The sequence below is a fragment of the Plectropomus leopardus genome, chromosome 1 (assembly GCF_008729295.1).
Source record: "Plectropomus leopardus isolate mb chromosome 1, YSFRI_Pleo_2.0, whole genome shotgun sequence".
Lineage (NCBI taxonomy): Eukaryota > Metazoa > Chordata > Actinopteri > Perciformes > Serranidae > Plectropomus > Plectropomus leopardus.
In genome coordinates this window covers 15208308-15229481 of record NC_056463.1, presented here as the reverse complement: position 1 = coordinate 15229481, position 21174 = coordinate 15208308, and the positions used below count along the sequence as shown (strand labels likewise).

Sequence of the window (21174 nt, the reverse complement as noted above, 5' to 3'; positions counted from 1 at the left end):
TAGTGCCCAAAAATCATTGTGGCTATCAGCAAGTCAGGCAAATCAAATTAAATTCTATTAAAATTAAATGCAGAAAAATCTATAATCCATAAACCACAACTTTAATTTAATAACGAACAGACTGTTTTAAGATGGGCCTAATCGGTTGATAATTATCAGTGGATTTGAGTTGGTGTGCAGGTGTCATAATTCCATTTCTAGTAACAGTTCACCTATCGGGTTTGTGTGTGTAACCGTATTCTTGTTAGCACTGCTGACATTTTCAGGTGGTGAACTACAGTATGCCCCCGAGATAAACTTAGCCATGCAGCACAGTTATCATCTAACGTTTTTTTAAAAGGGGGCTTTTATGAGGAGCACAACATATAAATGTTTCAAAAATTTTCACCACAATTTGTGTTGCTGCAACCTACGTACGAGTAGTAATAGACTATATGTCAACATCAACACAAAATCAACATTTGATTTTCTTAAAAATGTTGAGAAAATTGTGCTAAAAACATAGTTTGAGTTCTCCATGTTGAATGGCTTTAGGAAACTGAGCTTCAATTGTGAAGAGAACATTAATTATGAAGATACATTTTGAGAGGATGAAATTATGTTATTAGTTAATTCATGTATTCATTAAATACATTAACCTGTCCACGTTATAGCCTCCCTTGCACTGGGAAAGCCCCTGCGACCCCAGCAATAATTGCACATTCCTGCATGCACTAAGATATAAAATTGTAGCATGTTGTAGCACCCAACACCTGTTTCTTTATTTCTCCGTCTCTTCAGTTTGTGGGTCAGTCCAGGCCAAAAGGGCCAGGACTTGCAGACAGATGAGCTTTGGATATTTTCATGAAAACTCTGGGGGGTTTCCAAGGCCTCCCCTTGATATGTCTGTGAGTCCTCTGTCTATGTGGAGCAGCGCAGTTGGCTGCAGTGGTGGTTATACTCATGGGAATGCATTCCAGAGCTTTTGCATCATGTGAAACTCAGCCTTTGCTGCCCCTTTGTCACTGTTTAGCTCTGCTGCCAGCAGGGAAAACAAACAAGAGGGATATAAGTTTCCCTTTTTTTTTCTTCAACAGATAGGAACTAAAACTTTGTGGCAGAAAAAAGGCAAATAATACTAATGGTACATGTTTAAATAGTACAGTTTAGTTTTTAAATTTATAAAGTTTAAGAAATAGATCTAACAAGATCAACTAAATAAGACATTTCTTATTTTTCTAGTATCTCTGTGACAGTCAGGTTTCTTTGTTTGTTTTTGTAGGTATTTCCGTGTTTGGGAAAAACTTGTTGTTGTACACAATCTGATATGCACATTTCACAATTTTTTAATGTAACTAGATGTTTGTATAAAACATTAAAATTGTGTCATTTTTACATCTAAAATGTTCATTGTGTAGATTATTATCTCCATATAAAATAGGTTTTCTCTATAGCTGCTTTGTTGTGCAATGAGCTCTTGTAACAGGAGAGTGTGCTGTCTCCTCAATAATACTCCCTGTTTGGTATTACTACATGTGAAACATGAGCGATAAATGTATTTACTTAAAGATCCCTGCATGAGAAAAACACAAGAGGGCGAAAGAAGAGATAACAAGAAAGTCCCTCTACCAACTCCCAAAATCGTCACATCCACAAGGACAACATCTAGTATAGAGTATATACTATAATGTTAATAAAACATGAAATTTTACACATTTACTGTGGCACATGCACTGAGACACAGTATTTCTTGCTTTATTGCCTGTTGAATGTATACTCTATCTATGACAGGTAGCAACTATTGTTTTAATTGCATTAAATCTCCTTAAAAATCCCTCTCATCTAGGCTTAAACAAGGACTAAAAAACCAGTTTGGCTTCTTTCCAAAGCGCTTTTCTCATTGAAACCCAGGTTGTTGATTTTTAAGTGATGTAATCAGACCGTCAGGCCCATTGTTGTGAGATTTGTAATGCCTTTTGTGCAGTTTCACTGAGGCAAACTGTAAAGGAAAATGAGTTTGTGTGAATGATCAGGGGAAAAAGCCAATCTCACCTTTATTTGCAAGTGGAAATGAGTGGACTGCAGCTGGGAGAGATGTGAAGATACTGATAAAATTAAATTATAGCAGTTTAAATTGGATTACATGAGGTGATTGACTGCTAAGAGCACTTCATACTTATTGTAAATTTATATTTGTTTTGCTGGAGAAAAAATGCAAGTCTGTTATTCCCCAACTCTATATCTGATCATTATCATTGGTTCTCAGTGTGTTGCAAAGGCATGCTGGGTCAAACTGTTAAAGAAGACACCACGTTCACCTGAAGGGTCAGTTGTTGAATTTCATTAAGTCTCACCCGGACCACCTTGTTCCATTAACACATGGAAGGCAAATAGCAAAGAGGCGCAATGCATCAGAATACTTGGCACTATTCAGAGTGAATTTTTGGTCCTCTTAACAACCCTGACAAGAACCTTATATTCATTTAAAGCCAGGCATGGGATAGCACGAAACACTCACGACAACCTGTTGTGTTCCTGAATGCAGACCTATCTATAATGTCACATGATTGTGATTATATATTCAGAAGCACACATTGATCCAAAGATTGATGTTTATGTAGTTTTCATGGCTCAAGAATAAAGAGTAGCTTCAGCAACAGACTCCTCCAACCCCGCTGTCTGAGGGAGCGATACAGGAAATCATTCCTGCCTGCTGCCATCAGACTGTTCAACACATCCACCTCTGTCAGACCTGTGGTCACTGTCACTGAACTGGACTAAACTCTGTCACTCCACATCCAAACAGTACAGACTGCAGTATGTGTGTATGCATATCATGTATATATATGTACAAATATATAACATCGGATCGTCGCCTGGTATTGTATTATAAATATTATATATTATACATCACTATATATATATATATATATATATATATATATATATATACCATTATTATTATTCTATCATTATTATTATTATATTACATTATACACAACGTTGGTCATCAGACATAAAAATGTCAAGTGCTAATGTCATGATGCTGATACTATTATTAATATTAATATTATGGATATTATTACTACTATTATTATTATTATTACTACTATTATTAATACTATCACTACTATTATGTGTGCGATGCCTTCAAACTGATGTTATTACCATTATTAGTATTATATGTACACCTCTACATATTCCCCTTATTCTGCTGTCATCATTACCATGCTCATGTGTATCCTTACCATCATCAGATTGCACCTTACTACTGCATTTGCACTACCTCAGCATTCAATTTATTCTATTTTTATATATTTATGTTTATTTCTATCTTCTATTATTCTTCTTATTTTTCTGTGTATGTCTCTGTATGTCTTACGTGCCAAGCTGCTGTGACAACTAAATTTCCCTCCGGGGATCAATAAAGTCGTCTAAGTCTAAGTCTAAGTCTAAACAGTGGTGAAAGAAGTGCTCAGATCCTTTACTTAATTAAAAACACTAATACCACATTGTAAAAGTACTCTGCAACAAGTTAAAGTCCCGCATTGAAATTTTACTTATGTAAAAGCAGTATATTCAAGAAAAAGTACTCAAACTTTTAAAAGTAAGTGTACCAAATGCAGAAAAACCAAAACAAACAAAACACCCAACTCAAAATTAGGGAAAAAAATCTTAAAAAAAGACAAGAAATCCTAAAATCTTGAAATAAGAAGATAAATGGAAAATAAACCACCATAAAAACAAAAAAAAATTAAAAATAATAATAATCAGAAAACACCTCCCAAAAACTAAAAGTCTTTATGCAAAAACTTCAATGTTTATCAAAATAGTTGGCAATTAATTTTCTGTCAATCAACTGATTGATCAAGAAACTAATCATCACAGCTGTACTTAAATAAAGAGTTAGGTAATTTGTTAAATAACAAAACATCATATTTTAGAAACACTCCTTGTGTTTTTTATGCAAAATTAAGCAAAACTGTCAGATAAATTTTGTAAAAAGTAAAAAGCGCAACATTTCCCCAAAAGATGTAATGGAGTAAAAGTATTACGTGATATGAAAAGAAAGTACTCAAGTAAAGTACAAGCACCTCAAATTTGTACATAAGTACAGTACTTGAGTAAATGTAGTTAGCCACTTTACAGCACTGAGGGTAAACATCATTTTACATATATTAATTCAATATAGCACGTTAAAAGCAAATAAAAGCGGATTGCTTTGCAATTCTCCCAGAATGCCTGTAAACATGTTATGCTTCTTGTCGTAATTACTGTGTATGACGCAAGTAGGGATGAGCACACATGTAACAGCAGAAAAAAAAGAATAAAAAAAAACCCACCAAGGAATCACTGTAATTGTCTATGGAGATTAGTGTGTGTTTGTGCTGCACAAGTGGTATCACTGCCATAATGCCTCCCATGCATAATTTATATTTTAGTAATACTCCTGTGGGGAGGGAGAGTACATGAATCCTATATCATTATTTATTTGGCAAAGCCAGAGCAGAGAAGAAATAAAAATTTTACAAAGTGAAACTGCACCGGTTTGCGCACAATCACCTTCATTCGGCAGATGTATTTACACAACAGAGAAATGAGCCCTGTGCAGCGGAGTGGGTGTGTTCGGGAGAGGAGGGGTTAAAGATTGGGAGCGTATAAATTGCAGACGGAGCAGTAGTGGGGTAGGCTGGATTGTGATAGCGACAGATGTCTAGAAAACTGTGAGAGGGCACTCCTCAGTTACAACACAGTCCCACACTGCACCTCGGAGAGCAGAGCAGGGGCGGAATCTGCAGCTGTCACTCCAAAGGTTTACCTCCATTATCACATCCAGCCGGAGCCTGGAAAAGAAGTCCAACTGATCTCTCACTACAAACACAGGTTGGTCTCATTATTAATATTATTTAATTTGTCTTATGTTTTATGTTTTATTTGCAACATGTGTAGAATTTGTGTTTTGTGGGTGAAAAGAAAGAAAGAAAAAAGTGAGTAAGAAGGAAAGATGCCTCTGAGCTGCAGCTCACCCATTGTTCTCTCTCTCTCTCTCTCTTTGGCTTTTTCCCATTATGCAAATTTGTACAATTCAAGGCTGTTTATTTTTAAGGCAGGATTTTTTCTTTCTTCTTTTTTTTTCCTCGTCCTCAGCGGTCGAATTTGATTTAGTGCGTCTTCTCAGGCAGCAGCGCTTTTTTAAAAGTAGGCCAAGCGATTAAAAAAACACCTAGAATAAAGAAAAGCGCAAACAAAGTTATGAAGTTGGTGTGTTTCTAGTGAATTGAAGCGTTATTGTGCTGGTTTTCTTTGGTGTGTCCGACATTTTCAAATGCTCGTGAACAAAAAGGGCAGAGCAGCTGAGAGAAGCAGCGGTGGGTGGGAGGGTTGAAATGGGGGATGGAGACCCCTCTTCAGCTTTTATCACTCAAGTGTGCAGTGTATGGTGTAATTCTTCTTTATGGTAGCCTAGGCGTATATATTACACCAGTGCAGATTAGCATCAGCGTTTGCTGCCAATTTAGCCCAGCCCATTACTTTTGTCAGTGAGTATCTGTTGGTGAGGGATCCCCATCCTTTGTTACCGGCCGGCACATGCTGCCCTGCCTTCTTTATCTTTCTGCTGTGCTTAAAGCTTTGTGTCCACTGTACATTTGGTTTTTCGCATTTTCTCAGAAATGGGCTTGAAAAACATGTCACTGCAAATCCAGAATGATTTGAGGTCAAAATATGAGGTTTATCCCCAAACTGTAGGCTACATTATTGCTTTGTCTGATTTGGAGGCCGGAGACATCAAGAGTGTTTTGGTGAAAAAATAGGCAATATGAATTCAACCACATAATATTGTATCATTATTGGCAAGACCTAGGTAAAAAAAAGGGAAAAAAAAGGCAGAATTGTTGGTGTAAAAGCAGATATAGTGATTGTACTGTTCATTTTACTGTAAATTGGTGTAACAGATGTGCAGCATATCTATCGTGGTGAATGGCGCATCCTGTCTTAATTCCTCCATTGCAGCACTATGGACAGTTCCCAGATTGTCGTACCCACATTGTGCCCTGCAGGGTAAAATCTCCAATTGTGTTATGTTGGACATAAAAAAAAAAAAACCCCATAAATTTCCAGCTTTCCTTGGAATATCGTCTGTCAGGCCGATACAGGCTGATGAAATGATCAGACTGGGATTGAATAGGAATGTAATATAAACCTGTAATTTCTATTCTGCAGAAGCATGGGCTGTCTCATCTTGAAACAGGTGGATTTGTTTAGGGTCAGCTGAAACACCATCAGTAAGATAAAGTTGAACTTCAGTTCTCTATTCTGTCACTAAAAGGAAGTAGCATTATGTTGCAATCCCTGACTGTTCCTCTATAGCCACGACAGAGCTGACACATTCACACAAAGAAGTATAGTAGTACTACGTGCTGTATTAACAGAATGTGCCAGTCTCATGTTTTACACTCATCTGTAGTTTAAAAAGAAAATCCAGCTTTATAATTCATTCCTTGCATGTGAATGTAATTGCAGGATCTAAATTATGTGGTCTTGTGAGATGCTACATTATAATGTAGTTTGTCATACTGAGAGAGGAATAGTTTTATGTCTACATCATAGATGTTCAACTCAGAGTTGTGGGCTCATTTGGCACCGAGCCTTACCCAGCATTCCTGAAAGGGTAGCGAGTCTGTGGAGTTGTCTGATCTCTGTAAGGTTCCCATGCATTTACATTTGTTTTCTAGCCAAACTTTGCTTGGCAGAGAGCAGTTTCCTAATTGAACTTCTAGTTCACTTCTAAACAATAGATTTCTCTCCATTCGCCTTTCTGACAGAACACTGTTTTACATTTGAAAGAATTTAAGTCAAACCCAGGCTGCATTTCAGAAAGTATGACAAAAAACATTCCTAATGTTCACGTGAGATGTATAAATTTTAATTACTTAATGAAAGTAGGACTACCTCTGTTCTTGTGTGGTATAGTGGTTCAGTGGTTAGCATTGTTGCATCATGAAGCCAACTTCCTGGGTTTGAAGTCAGACAGCTGTGACCTTTTAGTGATTTTGCATGTTTTTGTGTTGGCATGGATTTTGACCCTATTCATTTGAGATGAACTGGAAACTGGAAATTCCCTGTAGGTATCAAACTGTCTTTAAAATGTTTTGAATGTTTATAACATATATATTCCCAAACAAGATATTGCAGAACAATTTAGTTGTTTTAAACATTCATTTTTGTATCTCTTACTGTTTATTAAAAGGCACTTTCATCAACTTGTTTCTAGGTGAAACCATGGGAGGCAAACTGAGCAAGAAGAGGAAGGGATATGATGTGAGTGACCCCAAAGAGACAAAGGATGGGACTGCAACGCGGCTAAAGCGGAGGCACCCACAGAAGCTGAGGTGAAAGCTGAGGCAAGCAATGTGGTGGAGCAAGCTGTGGAGTCTGCTGTAGCAGCAGTAACTGAATCTGTAAAAGCTCCAGAAGAGCCCAAATCTGCACCTCCAGAGGAGCCAGCTCCAGTAGAGGCAGCTCCAGTAGAAGAACCACCTGCAGCAGAAGAGAAGGCAGCTCCAGTAGAGGAACCACCTGCGGCAGAAGAGAAGGCAGCCCCAGTAGAGGAACCACCTGCGGCAGCAGAGAAGGCAGCTCCAGTGGAGGAACCACCTGCGGCAGAAGAGAAGGCAGCTCCAGTAGAGGAACCACCTGCGGCAGCAGAGAAGGCAGCTCCAGTGGAGGAACCACCTGCGGCAGCAGAGAAGGCAGCTCCAGTAGAGGAACCACCTGCGGCAGCAGAGAAGGCAGCTCCAGTCGAGGAACCAGAGCGTCGTGTAGGAAGGCAGCTCCAGTGGAGGAACCACCTGCGGCAGAAGAGAAGGCAGCTCCAGTGGAGGAACCACCTGCGGCAGAAGAGAAGGCAGCTCCAGTGGAGGAACCACCTGCGGCAGCAGAGAAGGGAGCTCCAGTAGCAGAAGAACCAGTGGCACCAGTAGAGGAACCAGTCGTAGCTGCGCAAGAATCTGTTCCAGCAGCAGAGGAACCAACTCCTGCAGCAGTAGATCCGGCCCCAGTAGTTGAAGAACAAGCTCCAGTCGAGGAACAAGCTCCAGTTGAGCTCCCAGTGGCTCTAGCAGCACCAGAAGAACCAGTGCCAAGTGAGGTTGAACCTGAGTCTGCAGCTGCACCCGAAGAGGCTCCTGCAGAAGAACCTGCTCTAGCTGTGGTATCTGTGTCAGAGTCAGAGGTTTCTGCCAGCACTGAGGAAGCACCCAAGGACCAAGAGCCAGAGCCCATCCCAGAGACTGTTATTGAGCCAGAGGCCACTGTGGAGGAGACAGTGGTTCCTGCTGCTGTCCATGAACCAGAGCCAGTGGCTGAGCTAGTTGCAGAGCCAGTGCTGGAGCAAGCCCCAGAACCAGAGCAAACCACTGAGCCAGAGCCAGCAGCAGAGCTTGAGGCAGAGCCAGAGCAAGAACCAGAGCCAGAACCAGAGCTAGAATCCGAGGAAGCACCCAAGCCAGAACCCGTACAAGAGCAAGCACCAGAGCCAGAGCTTGAACAATCACCAGAGCCAGAACCGGAGCAGGTACTAGAGCCCGAACCAGTGGCTGATGCATTAGAATCTGCAGCAAAAGTAGAAGAAGTTGAGCCAGAACCAGTTGCAGCCACAGCCAACGTTACTGAACATGAGAATGTGGAAGCAGAAGCACCTGAGGTTTTGGGGAGTGCAGCAGATGAGCTCCCCACTGAAGATCAGCCTGTAGAGGAGGAGTCTGCTACAACAGAAGCCTCCGCCACTGAGGCGGCAGCTGAGCCAGAAGCAGCAGAACCCGTCCCTGAGATTGTCATCTCAGAGTCTATCTCTGCCTGCGAAATTACCGCTGAGTCTGAAGAGGTAGCTGAGGCCTCTGTGGAAGAGGTGCCTTGCCCAGAGGCTGAGGTTGAAAGCAAGATGGAAAATGGAGATATTGAGAGCTCTCCTGTTACAGAGGATGTGGCAGAAGTAGATGCACTCCCAGCTGTGAATGGAGAGTGTGCAGATTCTGCTGCCACAGAGACAGAGGAATGTGTTAATGGTGATGAAAAGCCTGAGGAGACGCCTATCAAGGAGCAGAGTGACTTTGAACTGAAAAAGGAGGTGAATCTGGGTGGTGATGTCAATGAAGTTCCAGATGCAGTCTCCGACTTGGCAGACGGTCTCAGCACTGAGGTCACCCAGGCTGTCTGAAAAAGAAGCCATCTTTCTAATCAATGTGAATTCAGTTTAATCCTCAGATGGTGCGAGAAAGCCATCAAGGTATCAGAAACACAGCTAGGCTTTCTGGAATGCTGTAACCACCGCAATGTCTATCGTGGTGACTCAGGCAAAAGGATGTTTTCTTTTGAGTAACCAAAAATGAAATGCAACCACTTGAGGATAGAAAGAGACAGAGAGAGACAGAAAGAGAGAGACTGAGAGAGAGAGAGTAAGTGAGACATAAGTGCAGAGAGGAGACTTGAATTTGGAATTGGAGGTTGAGCGCAGACATACAGTGAAACTGCACAGCAGAGCAAAAAATACTGGACAGCAAATATGATATTAACGAATGAATAAATCTGTCTTTGTGTGTGAGCCCGAATATTAGAAAGTGGTTTATTGGAACAGCATTCGTCATTAGTATATTATCTGATTTAGAATGTCATTTATCCTTTCTATAACTATATGCAGAGACATGACATAAATGTTTTGGCCTTTTATAATAATGGTACCTGTGAGGACTGCTCATTTTAAATTGATTGTTCGGAATAGAGAATAAAAAGAGATTGTTATAGCCTACAGTGATCTTCTTTTCTTTTCATGCATTTTCTCAGCATCAAGTGTGTTGCAACTGTCTAAAGCACTGAGTAAGTAAGATTTATTGTAATTTACTTTAAGCTATGGGTCAGACTTTCTTATTGAAGGAGCAGTGTGCAAGATTTAGGGGGATTTAGTGGCATCTAGTGGTGAGGATTGGAGATTGCAACCAGCTGAAACTTCTCTCGGTTAAAATTTGTTCAGTGTTGTTCAGGAGGTTTTTACCGTGAGCTGAATTATCTGCAGAGTTCTCTACCTCTCCAACACAAATGGACCAGGTGATTAAAACACGTAAAAACAATGAATAAAGCAGTTTCACATTACATATCAGTGTTTCTCTATCACTGTCTTTGGAGGGGTGGCGAACTATGGAGGCAGACATGAAGATTCGAAAACACAAATGGTCCTATCTCGAACCAGTGCTTGGTTTGTCCATTCTGTGCGCTGCTGTAGAAATGTGGCAGTGCAGCATCACAATCTCCATCTATGAAAATCCAGCACAATTTCACTCCCAACTCTTCAAATACCGCCACTTTGTCAGTGATGTCGAAGTAGTGGTATTTGAGAAATTGGGATACGAAAATGTTGGAGCATCCACAATGTATAAAGATAAAAATTCCAAGGTAACAAAAACATAATGATTCTTATTTTCAGGTGATTATATACTAAAGAAAACTATACTACGATACTTTTTATATTAGTCTATATTTCATTTCTGTCAATATATGACCTTTAAATGAATCCAACAATTCTCACTCATTTCCAACTGTAAAATCCAAGAGTTACGTCATTTTGCATTGCTGTTGCAAAAGAAGTAGAACAACATTATTTGCAGAACACCCAGGCTCTGTTAATTTCAAACCACTTGTTGACATCCACTGCCACCACAGCTCATATTAGCTCTAGAGGGTCAGAGTTTGACTGATTATTCATATCTACGAAGAGCAACGTCCTTCAGGTCATTGGCCCACATTACAAATTCGTTGGTTGGTTGAATATGGCCGCCAATTTGTATGCAGCCTCATGATTGGGCGAACTAAAGGATTTCACTGTACACAAAGAAATCAGTCTATTTTCTTAGGTAATCTTCCTCACCTCTTTTCTTTCACATTACCATGCCTACAGCTGAGGCTCCATGCCATAGCAGCACACCCTGCCAACATTTCACAGATCCATACCGGCAAGGGGGAACTAAAGGGGGGAGGGGCAGGAATGCTTGCAGGAGGCAGAGAAAAGGAAGAGGGGGTAGGGGGAGGGCGTTGTGGGATGAAAGCAAGTGCTATGATGCTGTACAGAGGGAAAGAAGATAGATGCTCTCTCTAGCTGCACACAGTTTTACTATTTCACAGACTGAAATTAGGCAAGCGATGGGGATGCGCATAGGCAGATGCTAATTCGCGGGGATAAACATGTTTTGACACCTACTTGATGCCCTCTTGTAGAATGCTGCCACGCCTGCTGCTCACACCAGTGCCAAAGACTTGAGGGTCTTTGTCACGCAGGTGCTAACGCACATACATTAACAAGAGGGAGTAAAATGATATTTGTGCTTCTGTGCATCTGTGTGTGTGCGGACAGTGGAGGAGGTGGGGCAGTGTGAGTGCATGTGTGTAAGGTGGAGGGTGGGCCTGAGTAGAGTATGGTCATCCAACCTTGAAATAACTACTGGGCCATGGGTCAGAACATCAGAGGAGATCTGATAGTGATAACGGTAACCTCCCATAGAAGTAGCTCCATAATGGGCCCATCCACATACCAGCTCTCTCTGGTTTCTTAAAAAAAGAAGAAAAAACTCCTGCACTGCTCATTTATGAAAGGAATGTTGTGGAGAGGGTTCGGGGGCTGGGAGGATGAAGTCGCTGGCATGTTTTCATATTTCTTGCTGAAGAGTTTTGCCAAAATGACTTACTGTGTATGCAAGCGGGCTGCTGTCACAGGTTTCTGATTAGGAAACTATTTATCAGTTCAACAGAGAGATGCTACCTGAAGGTGCAGTAAATGATGATCTGAACAATTGAGGCAACACACAGTGCTTCAGCTAGATGTTACACAAAATAGTTTTATGTAAGTGTTATGTGCTGTTTTTTTAAGCTTTTAAAGGAACAGTGTGTAAGATTTTGTGGCATCTGGTGGTGAGGACTATAGATTGCAACCAGCTAAAACTTCTCCTGGTCAGAATTCCCTCAGTGTTCATTGTTCAAGAGGTTTTTTCAGGGAGCAGAATTATCAGCAGAGGTCCTTTCTTCTCCAAAACAAACAGAGCCAGTAATTTATACTGGTAAAAACACAGAATAAAGCTGTACAGATCTGAGTTTTTCTGTCACTTTCAGCTTATCGTGGAGGGGCTGCTAACAATGGTGGCTGGTGTAAACACACAAATGGCCCTATCTAGAGCCAGTGTTTGGTTTGTCCCTTCTGGGTTACTGTAGAAACATGGCAATGCAACATGGCAGAATCTGTGGACGAGGACCCGCACCCTTTGCAGATAAAAATGACTCATTCTAAGTTAACAGAAACATAACAATTCTTATTTTCTTCTAATACACTGAACAAAACACACTTATTCTATTGTATTTCATATCTGCCAATATATACCCCAACACACTAGTACTTTAAATATCTTCACTTTCAAATCACTATTAGGTTAAACTCACAGACCTTCATTATTTATAGAACTGCACTTCAAAGAGAGTTAGTTTGGCACTATGGACCTGCTAACCTTCAACGAACAATAGATATCCGGGGGTAGCACTGTAAAAAAAAAAAAAGAAAGAAAAAAAGGGAGACCCTTCAAATTAAGCATGACTGTTGTTTTTAGAAGCTGAACTGATAAAAGCCAAAGAATTTCTTTTTTCAAATAGTTATTTATTCTTGACAAAATTGACACAAATATGGTCACTACTAAAGTCCTATACTGAAGGCTCATCTTTTCCACATTTCCCTGTTTCTTTCTTTTGCTTTTATGTGTGTGTTCATGTGGGAGAACAGGGTTCTTGTCTTGTGCATCTTGATTTAAACACTGCCCTAAAGTTGCATAGTTGTGAAAGGCCAGCTGCACTGCCTGGTTACCCCAACACTATGCGCTCTATATGCAGGCCCCTGCACAAAGCTCAGACTGTGTTCCAGCTTCTTTTTTCCCTGTGTGAAAACTAGCCTGCAGGCTTTAGCTATCCCCGATTGATGCCTCTGAGAAGCAAAGGGAAAAAGAAAACCTGAACTAAATCCAAAGGATATATTATGAGGAAATTCACGAGGCACTGACCTCAGTCAAGTTTTCAAGTTTGTTTTTTCTTTCTTTTGGCCAGTTGAGTATCAAAGACACAGATCCAGAAATCACTGTTGATGTCTTTTTAACAGACTCATCAACATGCTATGGATGCTTTAATAGTTGACTCAGTGCTAAGTGTTTGCATGTATGAGAAGTAGAGAGGGAAAGGGGAAAAATTAACATGAACAAATAACAACATCCATAGTGGATTAGACACAGGTTATTATTGATTATTTAAAGCCCCAAATGTTTTTTCTATGCCACTCTTTTTTTTACTGTCCAGTTTGTTACTACATTTACTTTTTTCCATTTCATTTGAAAACCAGAATTCTGACTGTGCACACTTCTGTACTATATGGTGCCCTCAAAGCAAAAGTGAAACGAAAAAGTACTGTCTGGTATTTACACTGCTTCCCCCTTATCCCACAATACAGTGCTCTGTAATTCATAGATGCAGAAATTACCAATGTGTTACAAATTATGATGATAACTAAGTGTCCAAAGTCTTACTTTTCAGTTGACTAGTGAGCAAAGTGTTTAGAGTCTATTATGTAGGGAGTAGGGAATGAATGAAAGAATGAATAAGAAAAGTTATTTTGGACAAAGCAACTAAGTAAAAGTTTAGGATGAAAAACTTTCAGTTATTAAGCATCTAAGACTTAAAAAAAATCAAGACAGTTGGCAGCATAAGCAAAAGCAACATTAAAGTTGTCATCAGCTTTGATTTTTATAAATATGCAGCCCAGTTGCCACAAGAAAATGTTAGCCTCATATGTTTTTGCAAACCACAAATACTTTACATGTGCACATTTCATGTGTATCATGTCAAAGTTTATAAAGTTACTTAGCAGCACATTGTGGTATTTCCCAGCAACGTTTGTAGCACCAAACCTGGGTGTTTTTTATTAAACCTGGGTGGTTTTAGTGGCATATCACAGCATTTCCTGGTGCCATTTGAGTCACTGAACCTGGCTGTTTTCCACTGACACACTGTGGAGTTTCACAGTGACATCTAAGTCATCAAAACTGTATTTTTCACTGACCCTTCCCTGCCATACCAGCAGCTTGTGCAAACAAACATGGGTGTTTTAAGCCAAAACATGAACTTTTCCTAACCACAACCAAATAATTTTTGGGCCCAATCCCAACCCAGCATTGTTTAGAGGTGTAAGTTTGATTATATCCACTACAAAGTAAGTTTGCAAAAATGCACAATAAAAACATTTTTCTTTTGGGATATTGGGTTGAAATGTGCTAAACCCTGATTAATACAAAGAAATACATGCATTACCTTTTTCCAACTGCACCCTGTCCATTGTTGGTTTGAAATGCAAAAATCACACGTGTGATATCACCAAAACCGTCCAAACTTTGGCAGAAAATGCTTTATTCATGTGGAACTTATATGCCTGTGGTAATAAACTGATTAAGAAAATGTGGTTTAAGGGCCTCTTAAGTTTTATTGTCCATGTAGAGGACTGAGGCGTTACACTCTGCATTTAGCTGTCTCCACCTCATAACAAACTTTCCTAATACAATATTTAACAGGACTGTTTTTACACACCTTTCTCTATCTAGGAGGCTGTCACATTGAATGGCTCCTGTGTGCATCTGGGAAGGAATCTTTAAGTTTCCTTTTGGTTATTACTATGATAACAACACAGAGGATGTGAGTGTGACTGCTCAGACTTCTGAAATGCTTTCTAATGCAAGAGACACTCTTTCTTTCACTTCATCCACTCAGCTGGAGTAGATAATAAGAGCCAGGTGGCCAAATTACAGCAACAGCTGATCACTATTTATTATTCAAGCAAGAGGGTGTCAGAGCAAGAGTACAGACAGGAAAACACACACTAAACACAGTCAAAAGCAAACAACTTTTGCCTTTTCACTCTCTCTCATCACAGACAGACACACAAACACACTGATGTCAAAGGCTTTTTCTGTGATGACTGTAAAGGGACTTCCTCTCTTTCCTATTATGTCCTCGCAAGCGGTCAGTCAGGAGAGGATGCACTAAGTAACTGACATGCTGAAAGAGCAGGAGTGTTTTTATGGATTCACCTCCTGGTTCAGAACGTGCCTACATAAGCAAACTGTGATTGTTCTAATTTTCTCTCTGGCTGAATCTTTCTTGCTCTCTGTGTCTGTCTTTTACACATTTTCAGCCATGCTGTCTCCCCTCATCTTGCCTCTGGACCTGTAAATCTTTTTAGCCACTTTCTCACTCACTCTCTCTCTCTCTCTCTCTCTCTCTCGTTTGGCTGTGGTTCACCCACCCACCCCCGAATCCATCCATCTGGATATGCTCACTAATGCTGTCATTGTATCAGAGCGGGCAAAAAACCTATTAGACGGAGCTCGGTGGTAGTAAGGATCAATATTGATCCATAGGGTAAGTCTAATGGGCGCTGAGAGTAGCAGTGATTCCCCTTTGTCTGCTCAAAGATCCCATCACCCTTAACTCCTCACACATGCACACTGTCTCTCTCACAACCACACGCACGCACACACACACACACACACACACACACACACACACACACACACACACACACACACACACACACACACAAACACACAAAATGGGCAGTTGTAAAATGCTCACTCAGCACAGCAGCTGCATCAGCAGTGTGAGACAGAATAGAAAGCAGCGTCTTTGTTTCTGTGTGTGTGTGTGTGTGTGTGTGTGTGTGTGTGTGTGTGTGTGAGTGTGTGAGGGGTAAATGTGAATAATTGTAAGCTATCTATGTAAACAGTATCTATTTAGACATTTAAGGGCATTTGGATTCTCAGGCATACCTATATGTATTTCTCTTTCTCAGGCATTCCAGCCTATTAAGATGAGAACAACCAGAAGATTCAGGTCCACACACACACACACACACACACACACACACACACACACACATTTTTTTTCAAAAACCTATCTAGGTTTTGACATAACAAAGTGTAGCAGGTAGCAGTGTTGGTGTCATCTCACTTTTCATTTTGGCTCAACACCTGCTGAGACTTTCAGTGCTCATGCAGTTGTATCAGCAAGTATTCAATGTCACGTTGTTTGCTAGGTAGCACCAAAATGTAAGTTGAGACAGCAACCACAACTGCTACATTCATCATTCTTTGGAATTCGGACACAATAGGTCTGTTTTTTTACAGCAGGCATGGCTTGTAATAGCAGGAAGAGAACACAGGTGTTACTAATAGCATTAGCAATGGCCCATTTCCATTCAGGTGTACCAGTAAGCTATGACAGTGTGACAATTTGCCAGATTGTGCAGAATCAGGACCCTGGCTGTGTCTGAAATCCCTCATTTACCAATTCCTAAAAAAATGGACCCTCAGTGGTTAACTATAAAGAAAGAATTATAATGAAATCTGGGACACTTATGAACCATTGTCATTTAGCATCAACACTGACAGGTGCAGAGTCGCATAAATGTTAATTTTTGCAACCATAAAATGCATTGCATCATGGGATTGTAAACATAAGTAATAATACTGACTTTATTCAAACAGTACCTTACAAAACAAAGCTTCAAAGTCCTTTACAGCAAAAACAAAGAAGGGGAAGAAGAAGCTCCAGTCACCTTAAGGCCCAGACACACAAAACCAACATCAAAGAACTTGCCAACTTTTGCATCTCTTCATGACACCTGTGACTTTAGTCAAAAAGTTGCACATGAACATACAACAAAGATACAACTGATGGCCAGCTAGCATGTATGTTCTGTGCCTGAATGAGAGGAAATAACTCTATACTCGCAGGTGGCGACAGCCTGTATAAGTCATTCAAAAAGGGAAACCGGAAGACCGTTGTGACACTAATTAGCACATTAACAACACAATCCAATGTTGAAAGAACAAAATATATTTACAATGTGTTACAATAACACAAAGGAAACATTTCTGCTAAAGAGCTCAATGGCTAAAAAATCTTACCTATTATATAAGTTTGTTTCAGCCGCGCTCCCTCTTGATTTTAACCCTATTTACTTTCCTCACTTCTATTTCTCTTCTCCTGTGCTCAGCTGAATTGCCAGTCAGAGTGGTTACATTCCCTGATGGGCTCTGGGGTCTTTAGTGACAAGTCAAGATATAACAAGGTAGGACATAATAAAGAAAACATCTAAGGTGCCACAATTTATTGGGACATATCCTACAGTTGCCTGGATATTAGCTCTATGCATGATTTGCATTATACAACATGTATTTATTGTAAACAAAAGGGGACCCAGAAAATATCCCTGGGGGACCCCATAAAAAAAGGAGCACAAGATCACCACGCAAAACAGTTAACATGCCATGAAAACTACATTTTTTGTTTACTTGTGGTATTTTGTGAGGGCACAATATAGACCATAAAATTCACACAATCAAACACTGTAAAGATAACGCACTACAGTAAATAGTTTGGACACAGTCCCTAAAAATCAAAGCAGCTACATGCAATTCAGCTATCATTTATTTTATTATTTACACCGGTGCTTTGCCCACATGACAATGTGGCAATCTGTGAAAAAAGTCCTATACCCCCTTAATTAGTTTGTACCCCTCTCTAAACCTACTGTGCACTTCTGCAGAACTGTCATTTATATTGTATTTAAATCAAATCAAAAATATTATTGTTACATTTGTTAGGCACTTCATTTGTGTAGAAATGCCAGTGCATACACATAACTGGACAAATGACAAGCAAAGGATAAAAATATACAGCGCAGCTGAAAAAAACACTTATTCATGTGATGCCATCACAGCGCCACTCCTTATAGTCATTTCCCAAATGTCATGATAAAATCAAATGCTTATTGGGTTAGAGTTGTTCATACACACACATACAGAATACACAAATACACTCTCACTAAAACCAGTCAAGCTCAGATAAGACTTTTTTTTACATTTGTTGTCCAAAATGAAAAACTAAGGAGTAGACAATCTGCACAGCTTAACACACTCCATCTTCAGACCTTCGGTTCAGAATTTTCCCACTAAAGGGTTTCAAAAATGAAAGTTTTACTCTTTAATTAAACTAAAGATGCTTAAATACATGTATTTGCTACATAGATAACAAGGCAGTCATGTGATATCACAGTAAACAAACAAATCAACACGCAAAGTTCAACACTGAACACACACCTGTTATCTCGGCTTAGTCAGTGAAAGAGAGGCTGCTTACAGGGAGCGCATAAGCCCAGTGTGTGTTTTAGATTAGAGATGGAAACTCATTCTGTGTGCAGTCACCTTGATCAAGCCTCCGGGCCTCAAGGAAACATGCAGTGAGAAGTTCATTCCTCTCTTTGACTTCTTTAGCCTTCCCCCCTGTGTAAGGTACACTCGACTATGTTTGAAACAATACTGAGGAAGGAACAATAATACAACCAAGCTCAGACAGAACAGAGCACATTGTGCTTTCCTCAAGTGTTCAAGTTTTTAGTGTGCAGATTAATGAGGGCAATCAGAGAGTTGGTTGTATAAGCCATAAAACAAAGTTTACCAAAAAATTACGTTTATATGAGAACAGAAAACTGCTTTGTGAGTCAACAGAGTACAAATAAGTGGATGCAGTATTCCTCTATCAGTTTATAACAAAAACAATAAGAACGATAATGTAAGGATTGTTATAAGATATAGGAGCTGTTTGCTTTTAGTAGCAGCTGAAACTACGGGAAACATGTCATATTACACAACCTGCCTTTTATCAAAAAACACAGAAAGCACTTTTGGCTGTTCGATTTTTATTTAAAAATGTTCTAATACAGTTCCTGTGCCCTTGTAATCCAACTCCAACTGTAAATTGTTTCAGCCCCAGCCACCATGGCTGCAGAGGAGTGTCCATTGGGGAGAGATGACCTTCACTGTGCCTCTGGTGACAGAGCTAAATCAAAGCTGCTGCTTGTTTAAGACAGCCACTGCACACTGGCTTCACGGCCCCTGGTGAATTATTTATACATTAAATGAAATGACCTCTGGCACTTTGAAGACAGCGGGGATAGAGCAAGGACAAGACAGGCAGAAAAACAGATAGGGGGGAGGGCAGAGAGAAAGTTGCTGAGACAAAGAAGGATTTTTACTGTATATTTGTACATACATGAGATTTAAAGCAGGGAGGGAGCCAATGGAGGGAGAGAAACTGATAGCTCAGCTCACAATAGGAGCCTGCAGGGGTTCATATTTGAGGTCTTTCCCAACCTGTTGGAGCAGCAATGTGCTCTCTCTTACTCTCTTTCTCCCTCTGTATGTATGTGTTCGCTTGAATGTCTATCTTTGTGAGAACCAAGATGACTTTTGCCCCTGGAAAATGCATTGGTGGATTACTGAATGGGCCTACTGGACACAGACAGGGGTCCAAGTGTCAGGGCCCGCCGAGTCTTCACCTGCATAATTAACCTCACTTGTCACTCAAATTAACACGGAATAACTACGAAAGGACGCAAAGTGATCACAAAGACACACAAAAAGACCCAAAAAAGACAGAAAATTATCTAAAAGAGACACAAATTTAGCCAAAAATAGATCAAATTACCTCAAAGAGACACAAAGACACCACAGAGACACAAAATATCAACTGGACAAAAAAAAGACTGAAAAAGCAGCTGTTAGCAGAGCAGCTAATTCAAAGAGGAAAACAGCAGCCGTAAATATCTGTAAACTGGAAAAGCTATGAGATTTGAGAGCTCCTTAACCTCTGAGCAGAGGACGAAATCAGTGGCCATATATCAGAGAAGACAAATGATTGCGAATGACATTTTATGCCTTTGTTATTGATTAGAAAGCCCTGCCAATGCATATATTATATACCACACTAGAGGCCTATGCTGCTGCGTCAAACGTCAAGCCAATCATGCCTCTTTTGATTGCATCTCTGCAGTGATGCTGTGTGAAATCACACACTGGGGCCAAATGATGCTGTCACCATTTAGTTCAAGGCAGAACTAGGCAAAACAAGGGTGGGGGGCTTCGTCGTTGTGGGGCCTTTTGCACATCTGTGCCCAGGGGCACATTGTTTCATAATTCACCCATGGGAAAGTGAGGGGAAGTTTTGGAAAGGTCAAGACATTTGAACCAGTCCTCACAAATGTACAGGTATGTTTGAAGGTGAGGACTTAGTTTTAGGTTAAACTAAAGGACTGGATCAGTTGTTATGCTTGAGATTAGGGCTAGGGTCTTGAGAATGCATTATGTCAATGAGGGTCCTCAGAAGGATGAAAAGCACAATGAGGCAGTAGTCGACTTACAAGCAGAGTAGTCAACTCTGTCAGCATCCATCTGAAAGCTATTCAAGCAGGATATTCAGTTATGCAACACACACACACACACACACACGCATGGACGCAGGCACGCATGCACGCACATACGCACGCACACACACACACGCACACACACACACACAGATACAGACAACTCCTGCCTCCTGCAAATTCCATTTAAACACAATTATGCATTGGTGATTAATGTTGAAGGTGAGTGTTCAGTCAGTGCAGGAAGTTCATATGGCTCAGAAAAAAATAAGGTGACAGGTCAGGGCAATGGATGAGTGAGTGAGTGTTTGGCACTGGCTCCAGATTCCTGTGTTTGTGTCTCTACACTACTACTAATACTAATACTAATACTACTAATACTACTGACATTTTTATGATTTTACCTTGACCATGATCTTCCTCTAACACTTGCAGTTGTAGGCTAGTTGTATGAACCACACTCTAACTTTGACGCGTTACCACTCCATACAAGTCAAGCTATGACGCACCAATACACCTTCAGTGTGTGTTTTGGACACTCAGGGCAAGCATGTCAATTTACGCTTGTTACATGTATTGTGTCTTCTCAAAACAAACTTCTATATTCACAGGAAATGTAGTTTCCGCTTGTTGAACGTATACACTCTCTTTTCACAATAAACTTAAAAATGTAGACACAATCTTTATCTTTATGTTTACTTCTTGGGTTTAGGCGACAAAAGAACATGGTTAGGTTATGATTATGGTTTGGTTTAAAATAAGCAGTTTTTAAAAAATATTATTTTTTGGCTTTTGCCTTTGCTCTATAAGACAGATTAAGTGTGAAAGGAACGCCCCATAAGTACATATTTTACTAACGTAAAGTA

The 21174-nt window shown here is 40.2% G+C and overlaps 1 protein-coding gene across 1 annotated transcript; it reads left to right on the top strand.

The window, feature by feature from the left end:
- The first annotated feature begins 4679 nt into the window (after positions 1-4679).
- Positions 4680-9784, top strand: si:dkey-56m19.5 (fibrous sheath CABYR-binding protein). The gene is given in 4 exon segments (XM_042486968.1): positions 4680-4863; positions 7253-7333; positions 7336-7788; positions 7791-9784. Coding segments are annotated over 3 exon segments (1932 nt in total). The 5' UTR covers positions 4680-4863; positions 7253-7260; the 3' UTR covers positions 9197-9784.
- Positions 9785-21174: the final 11390 nt, after the last annotated feature.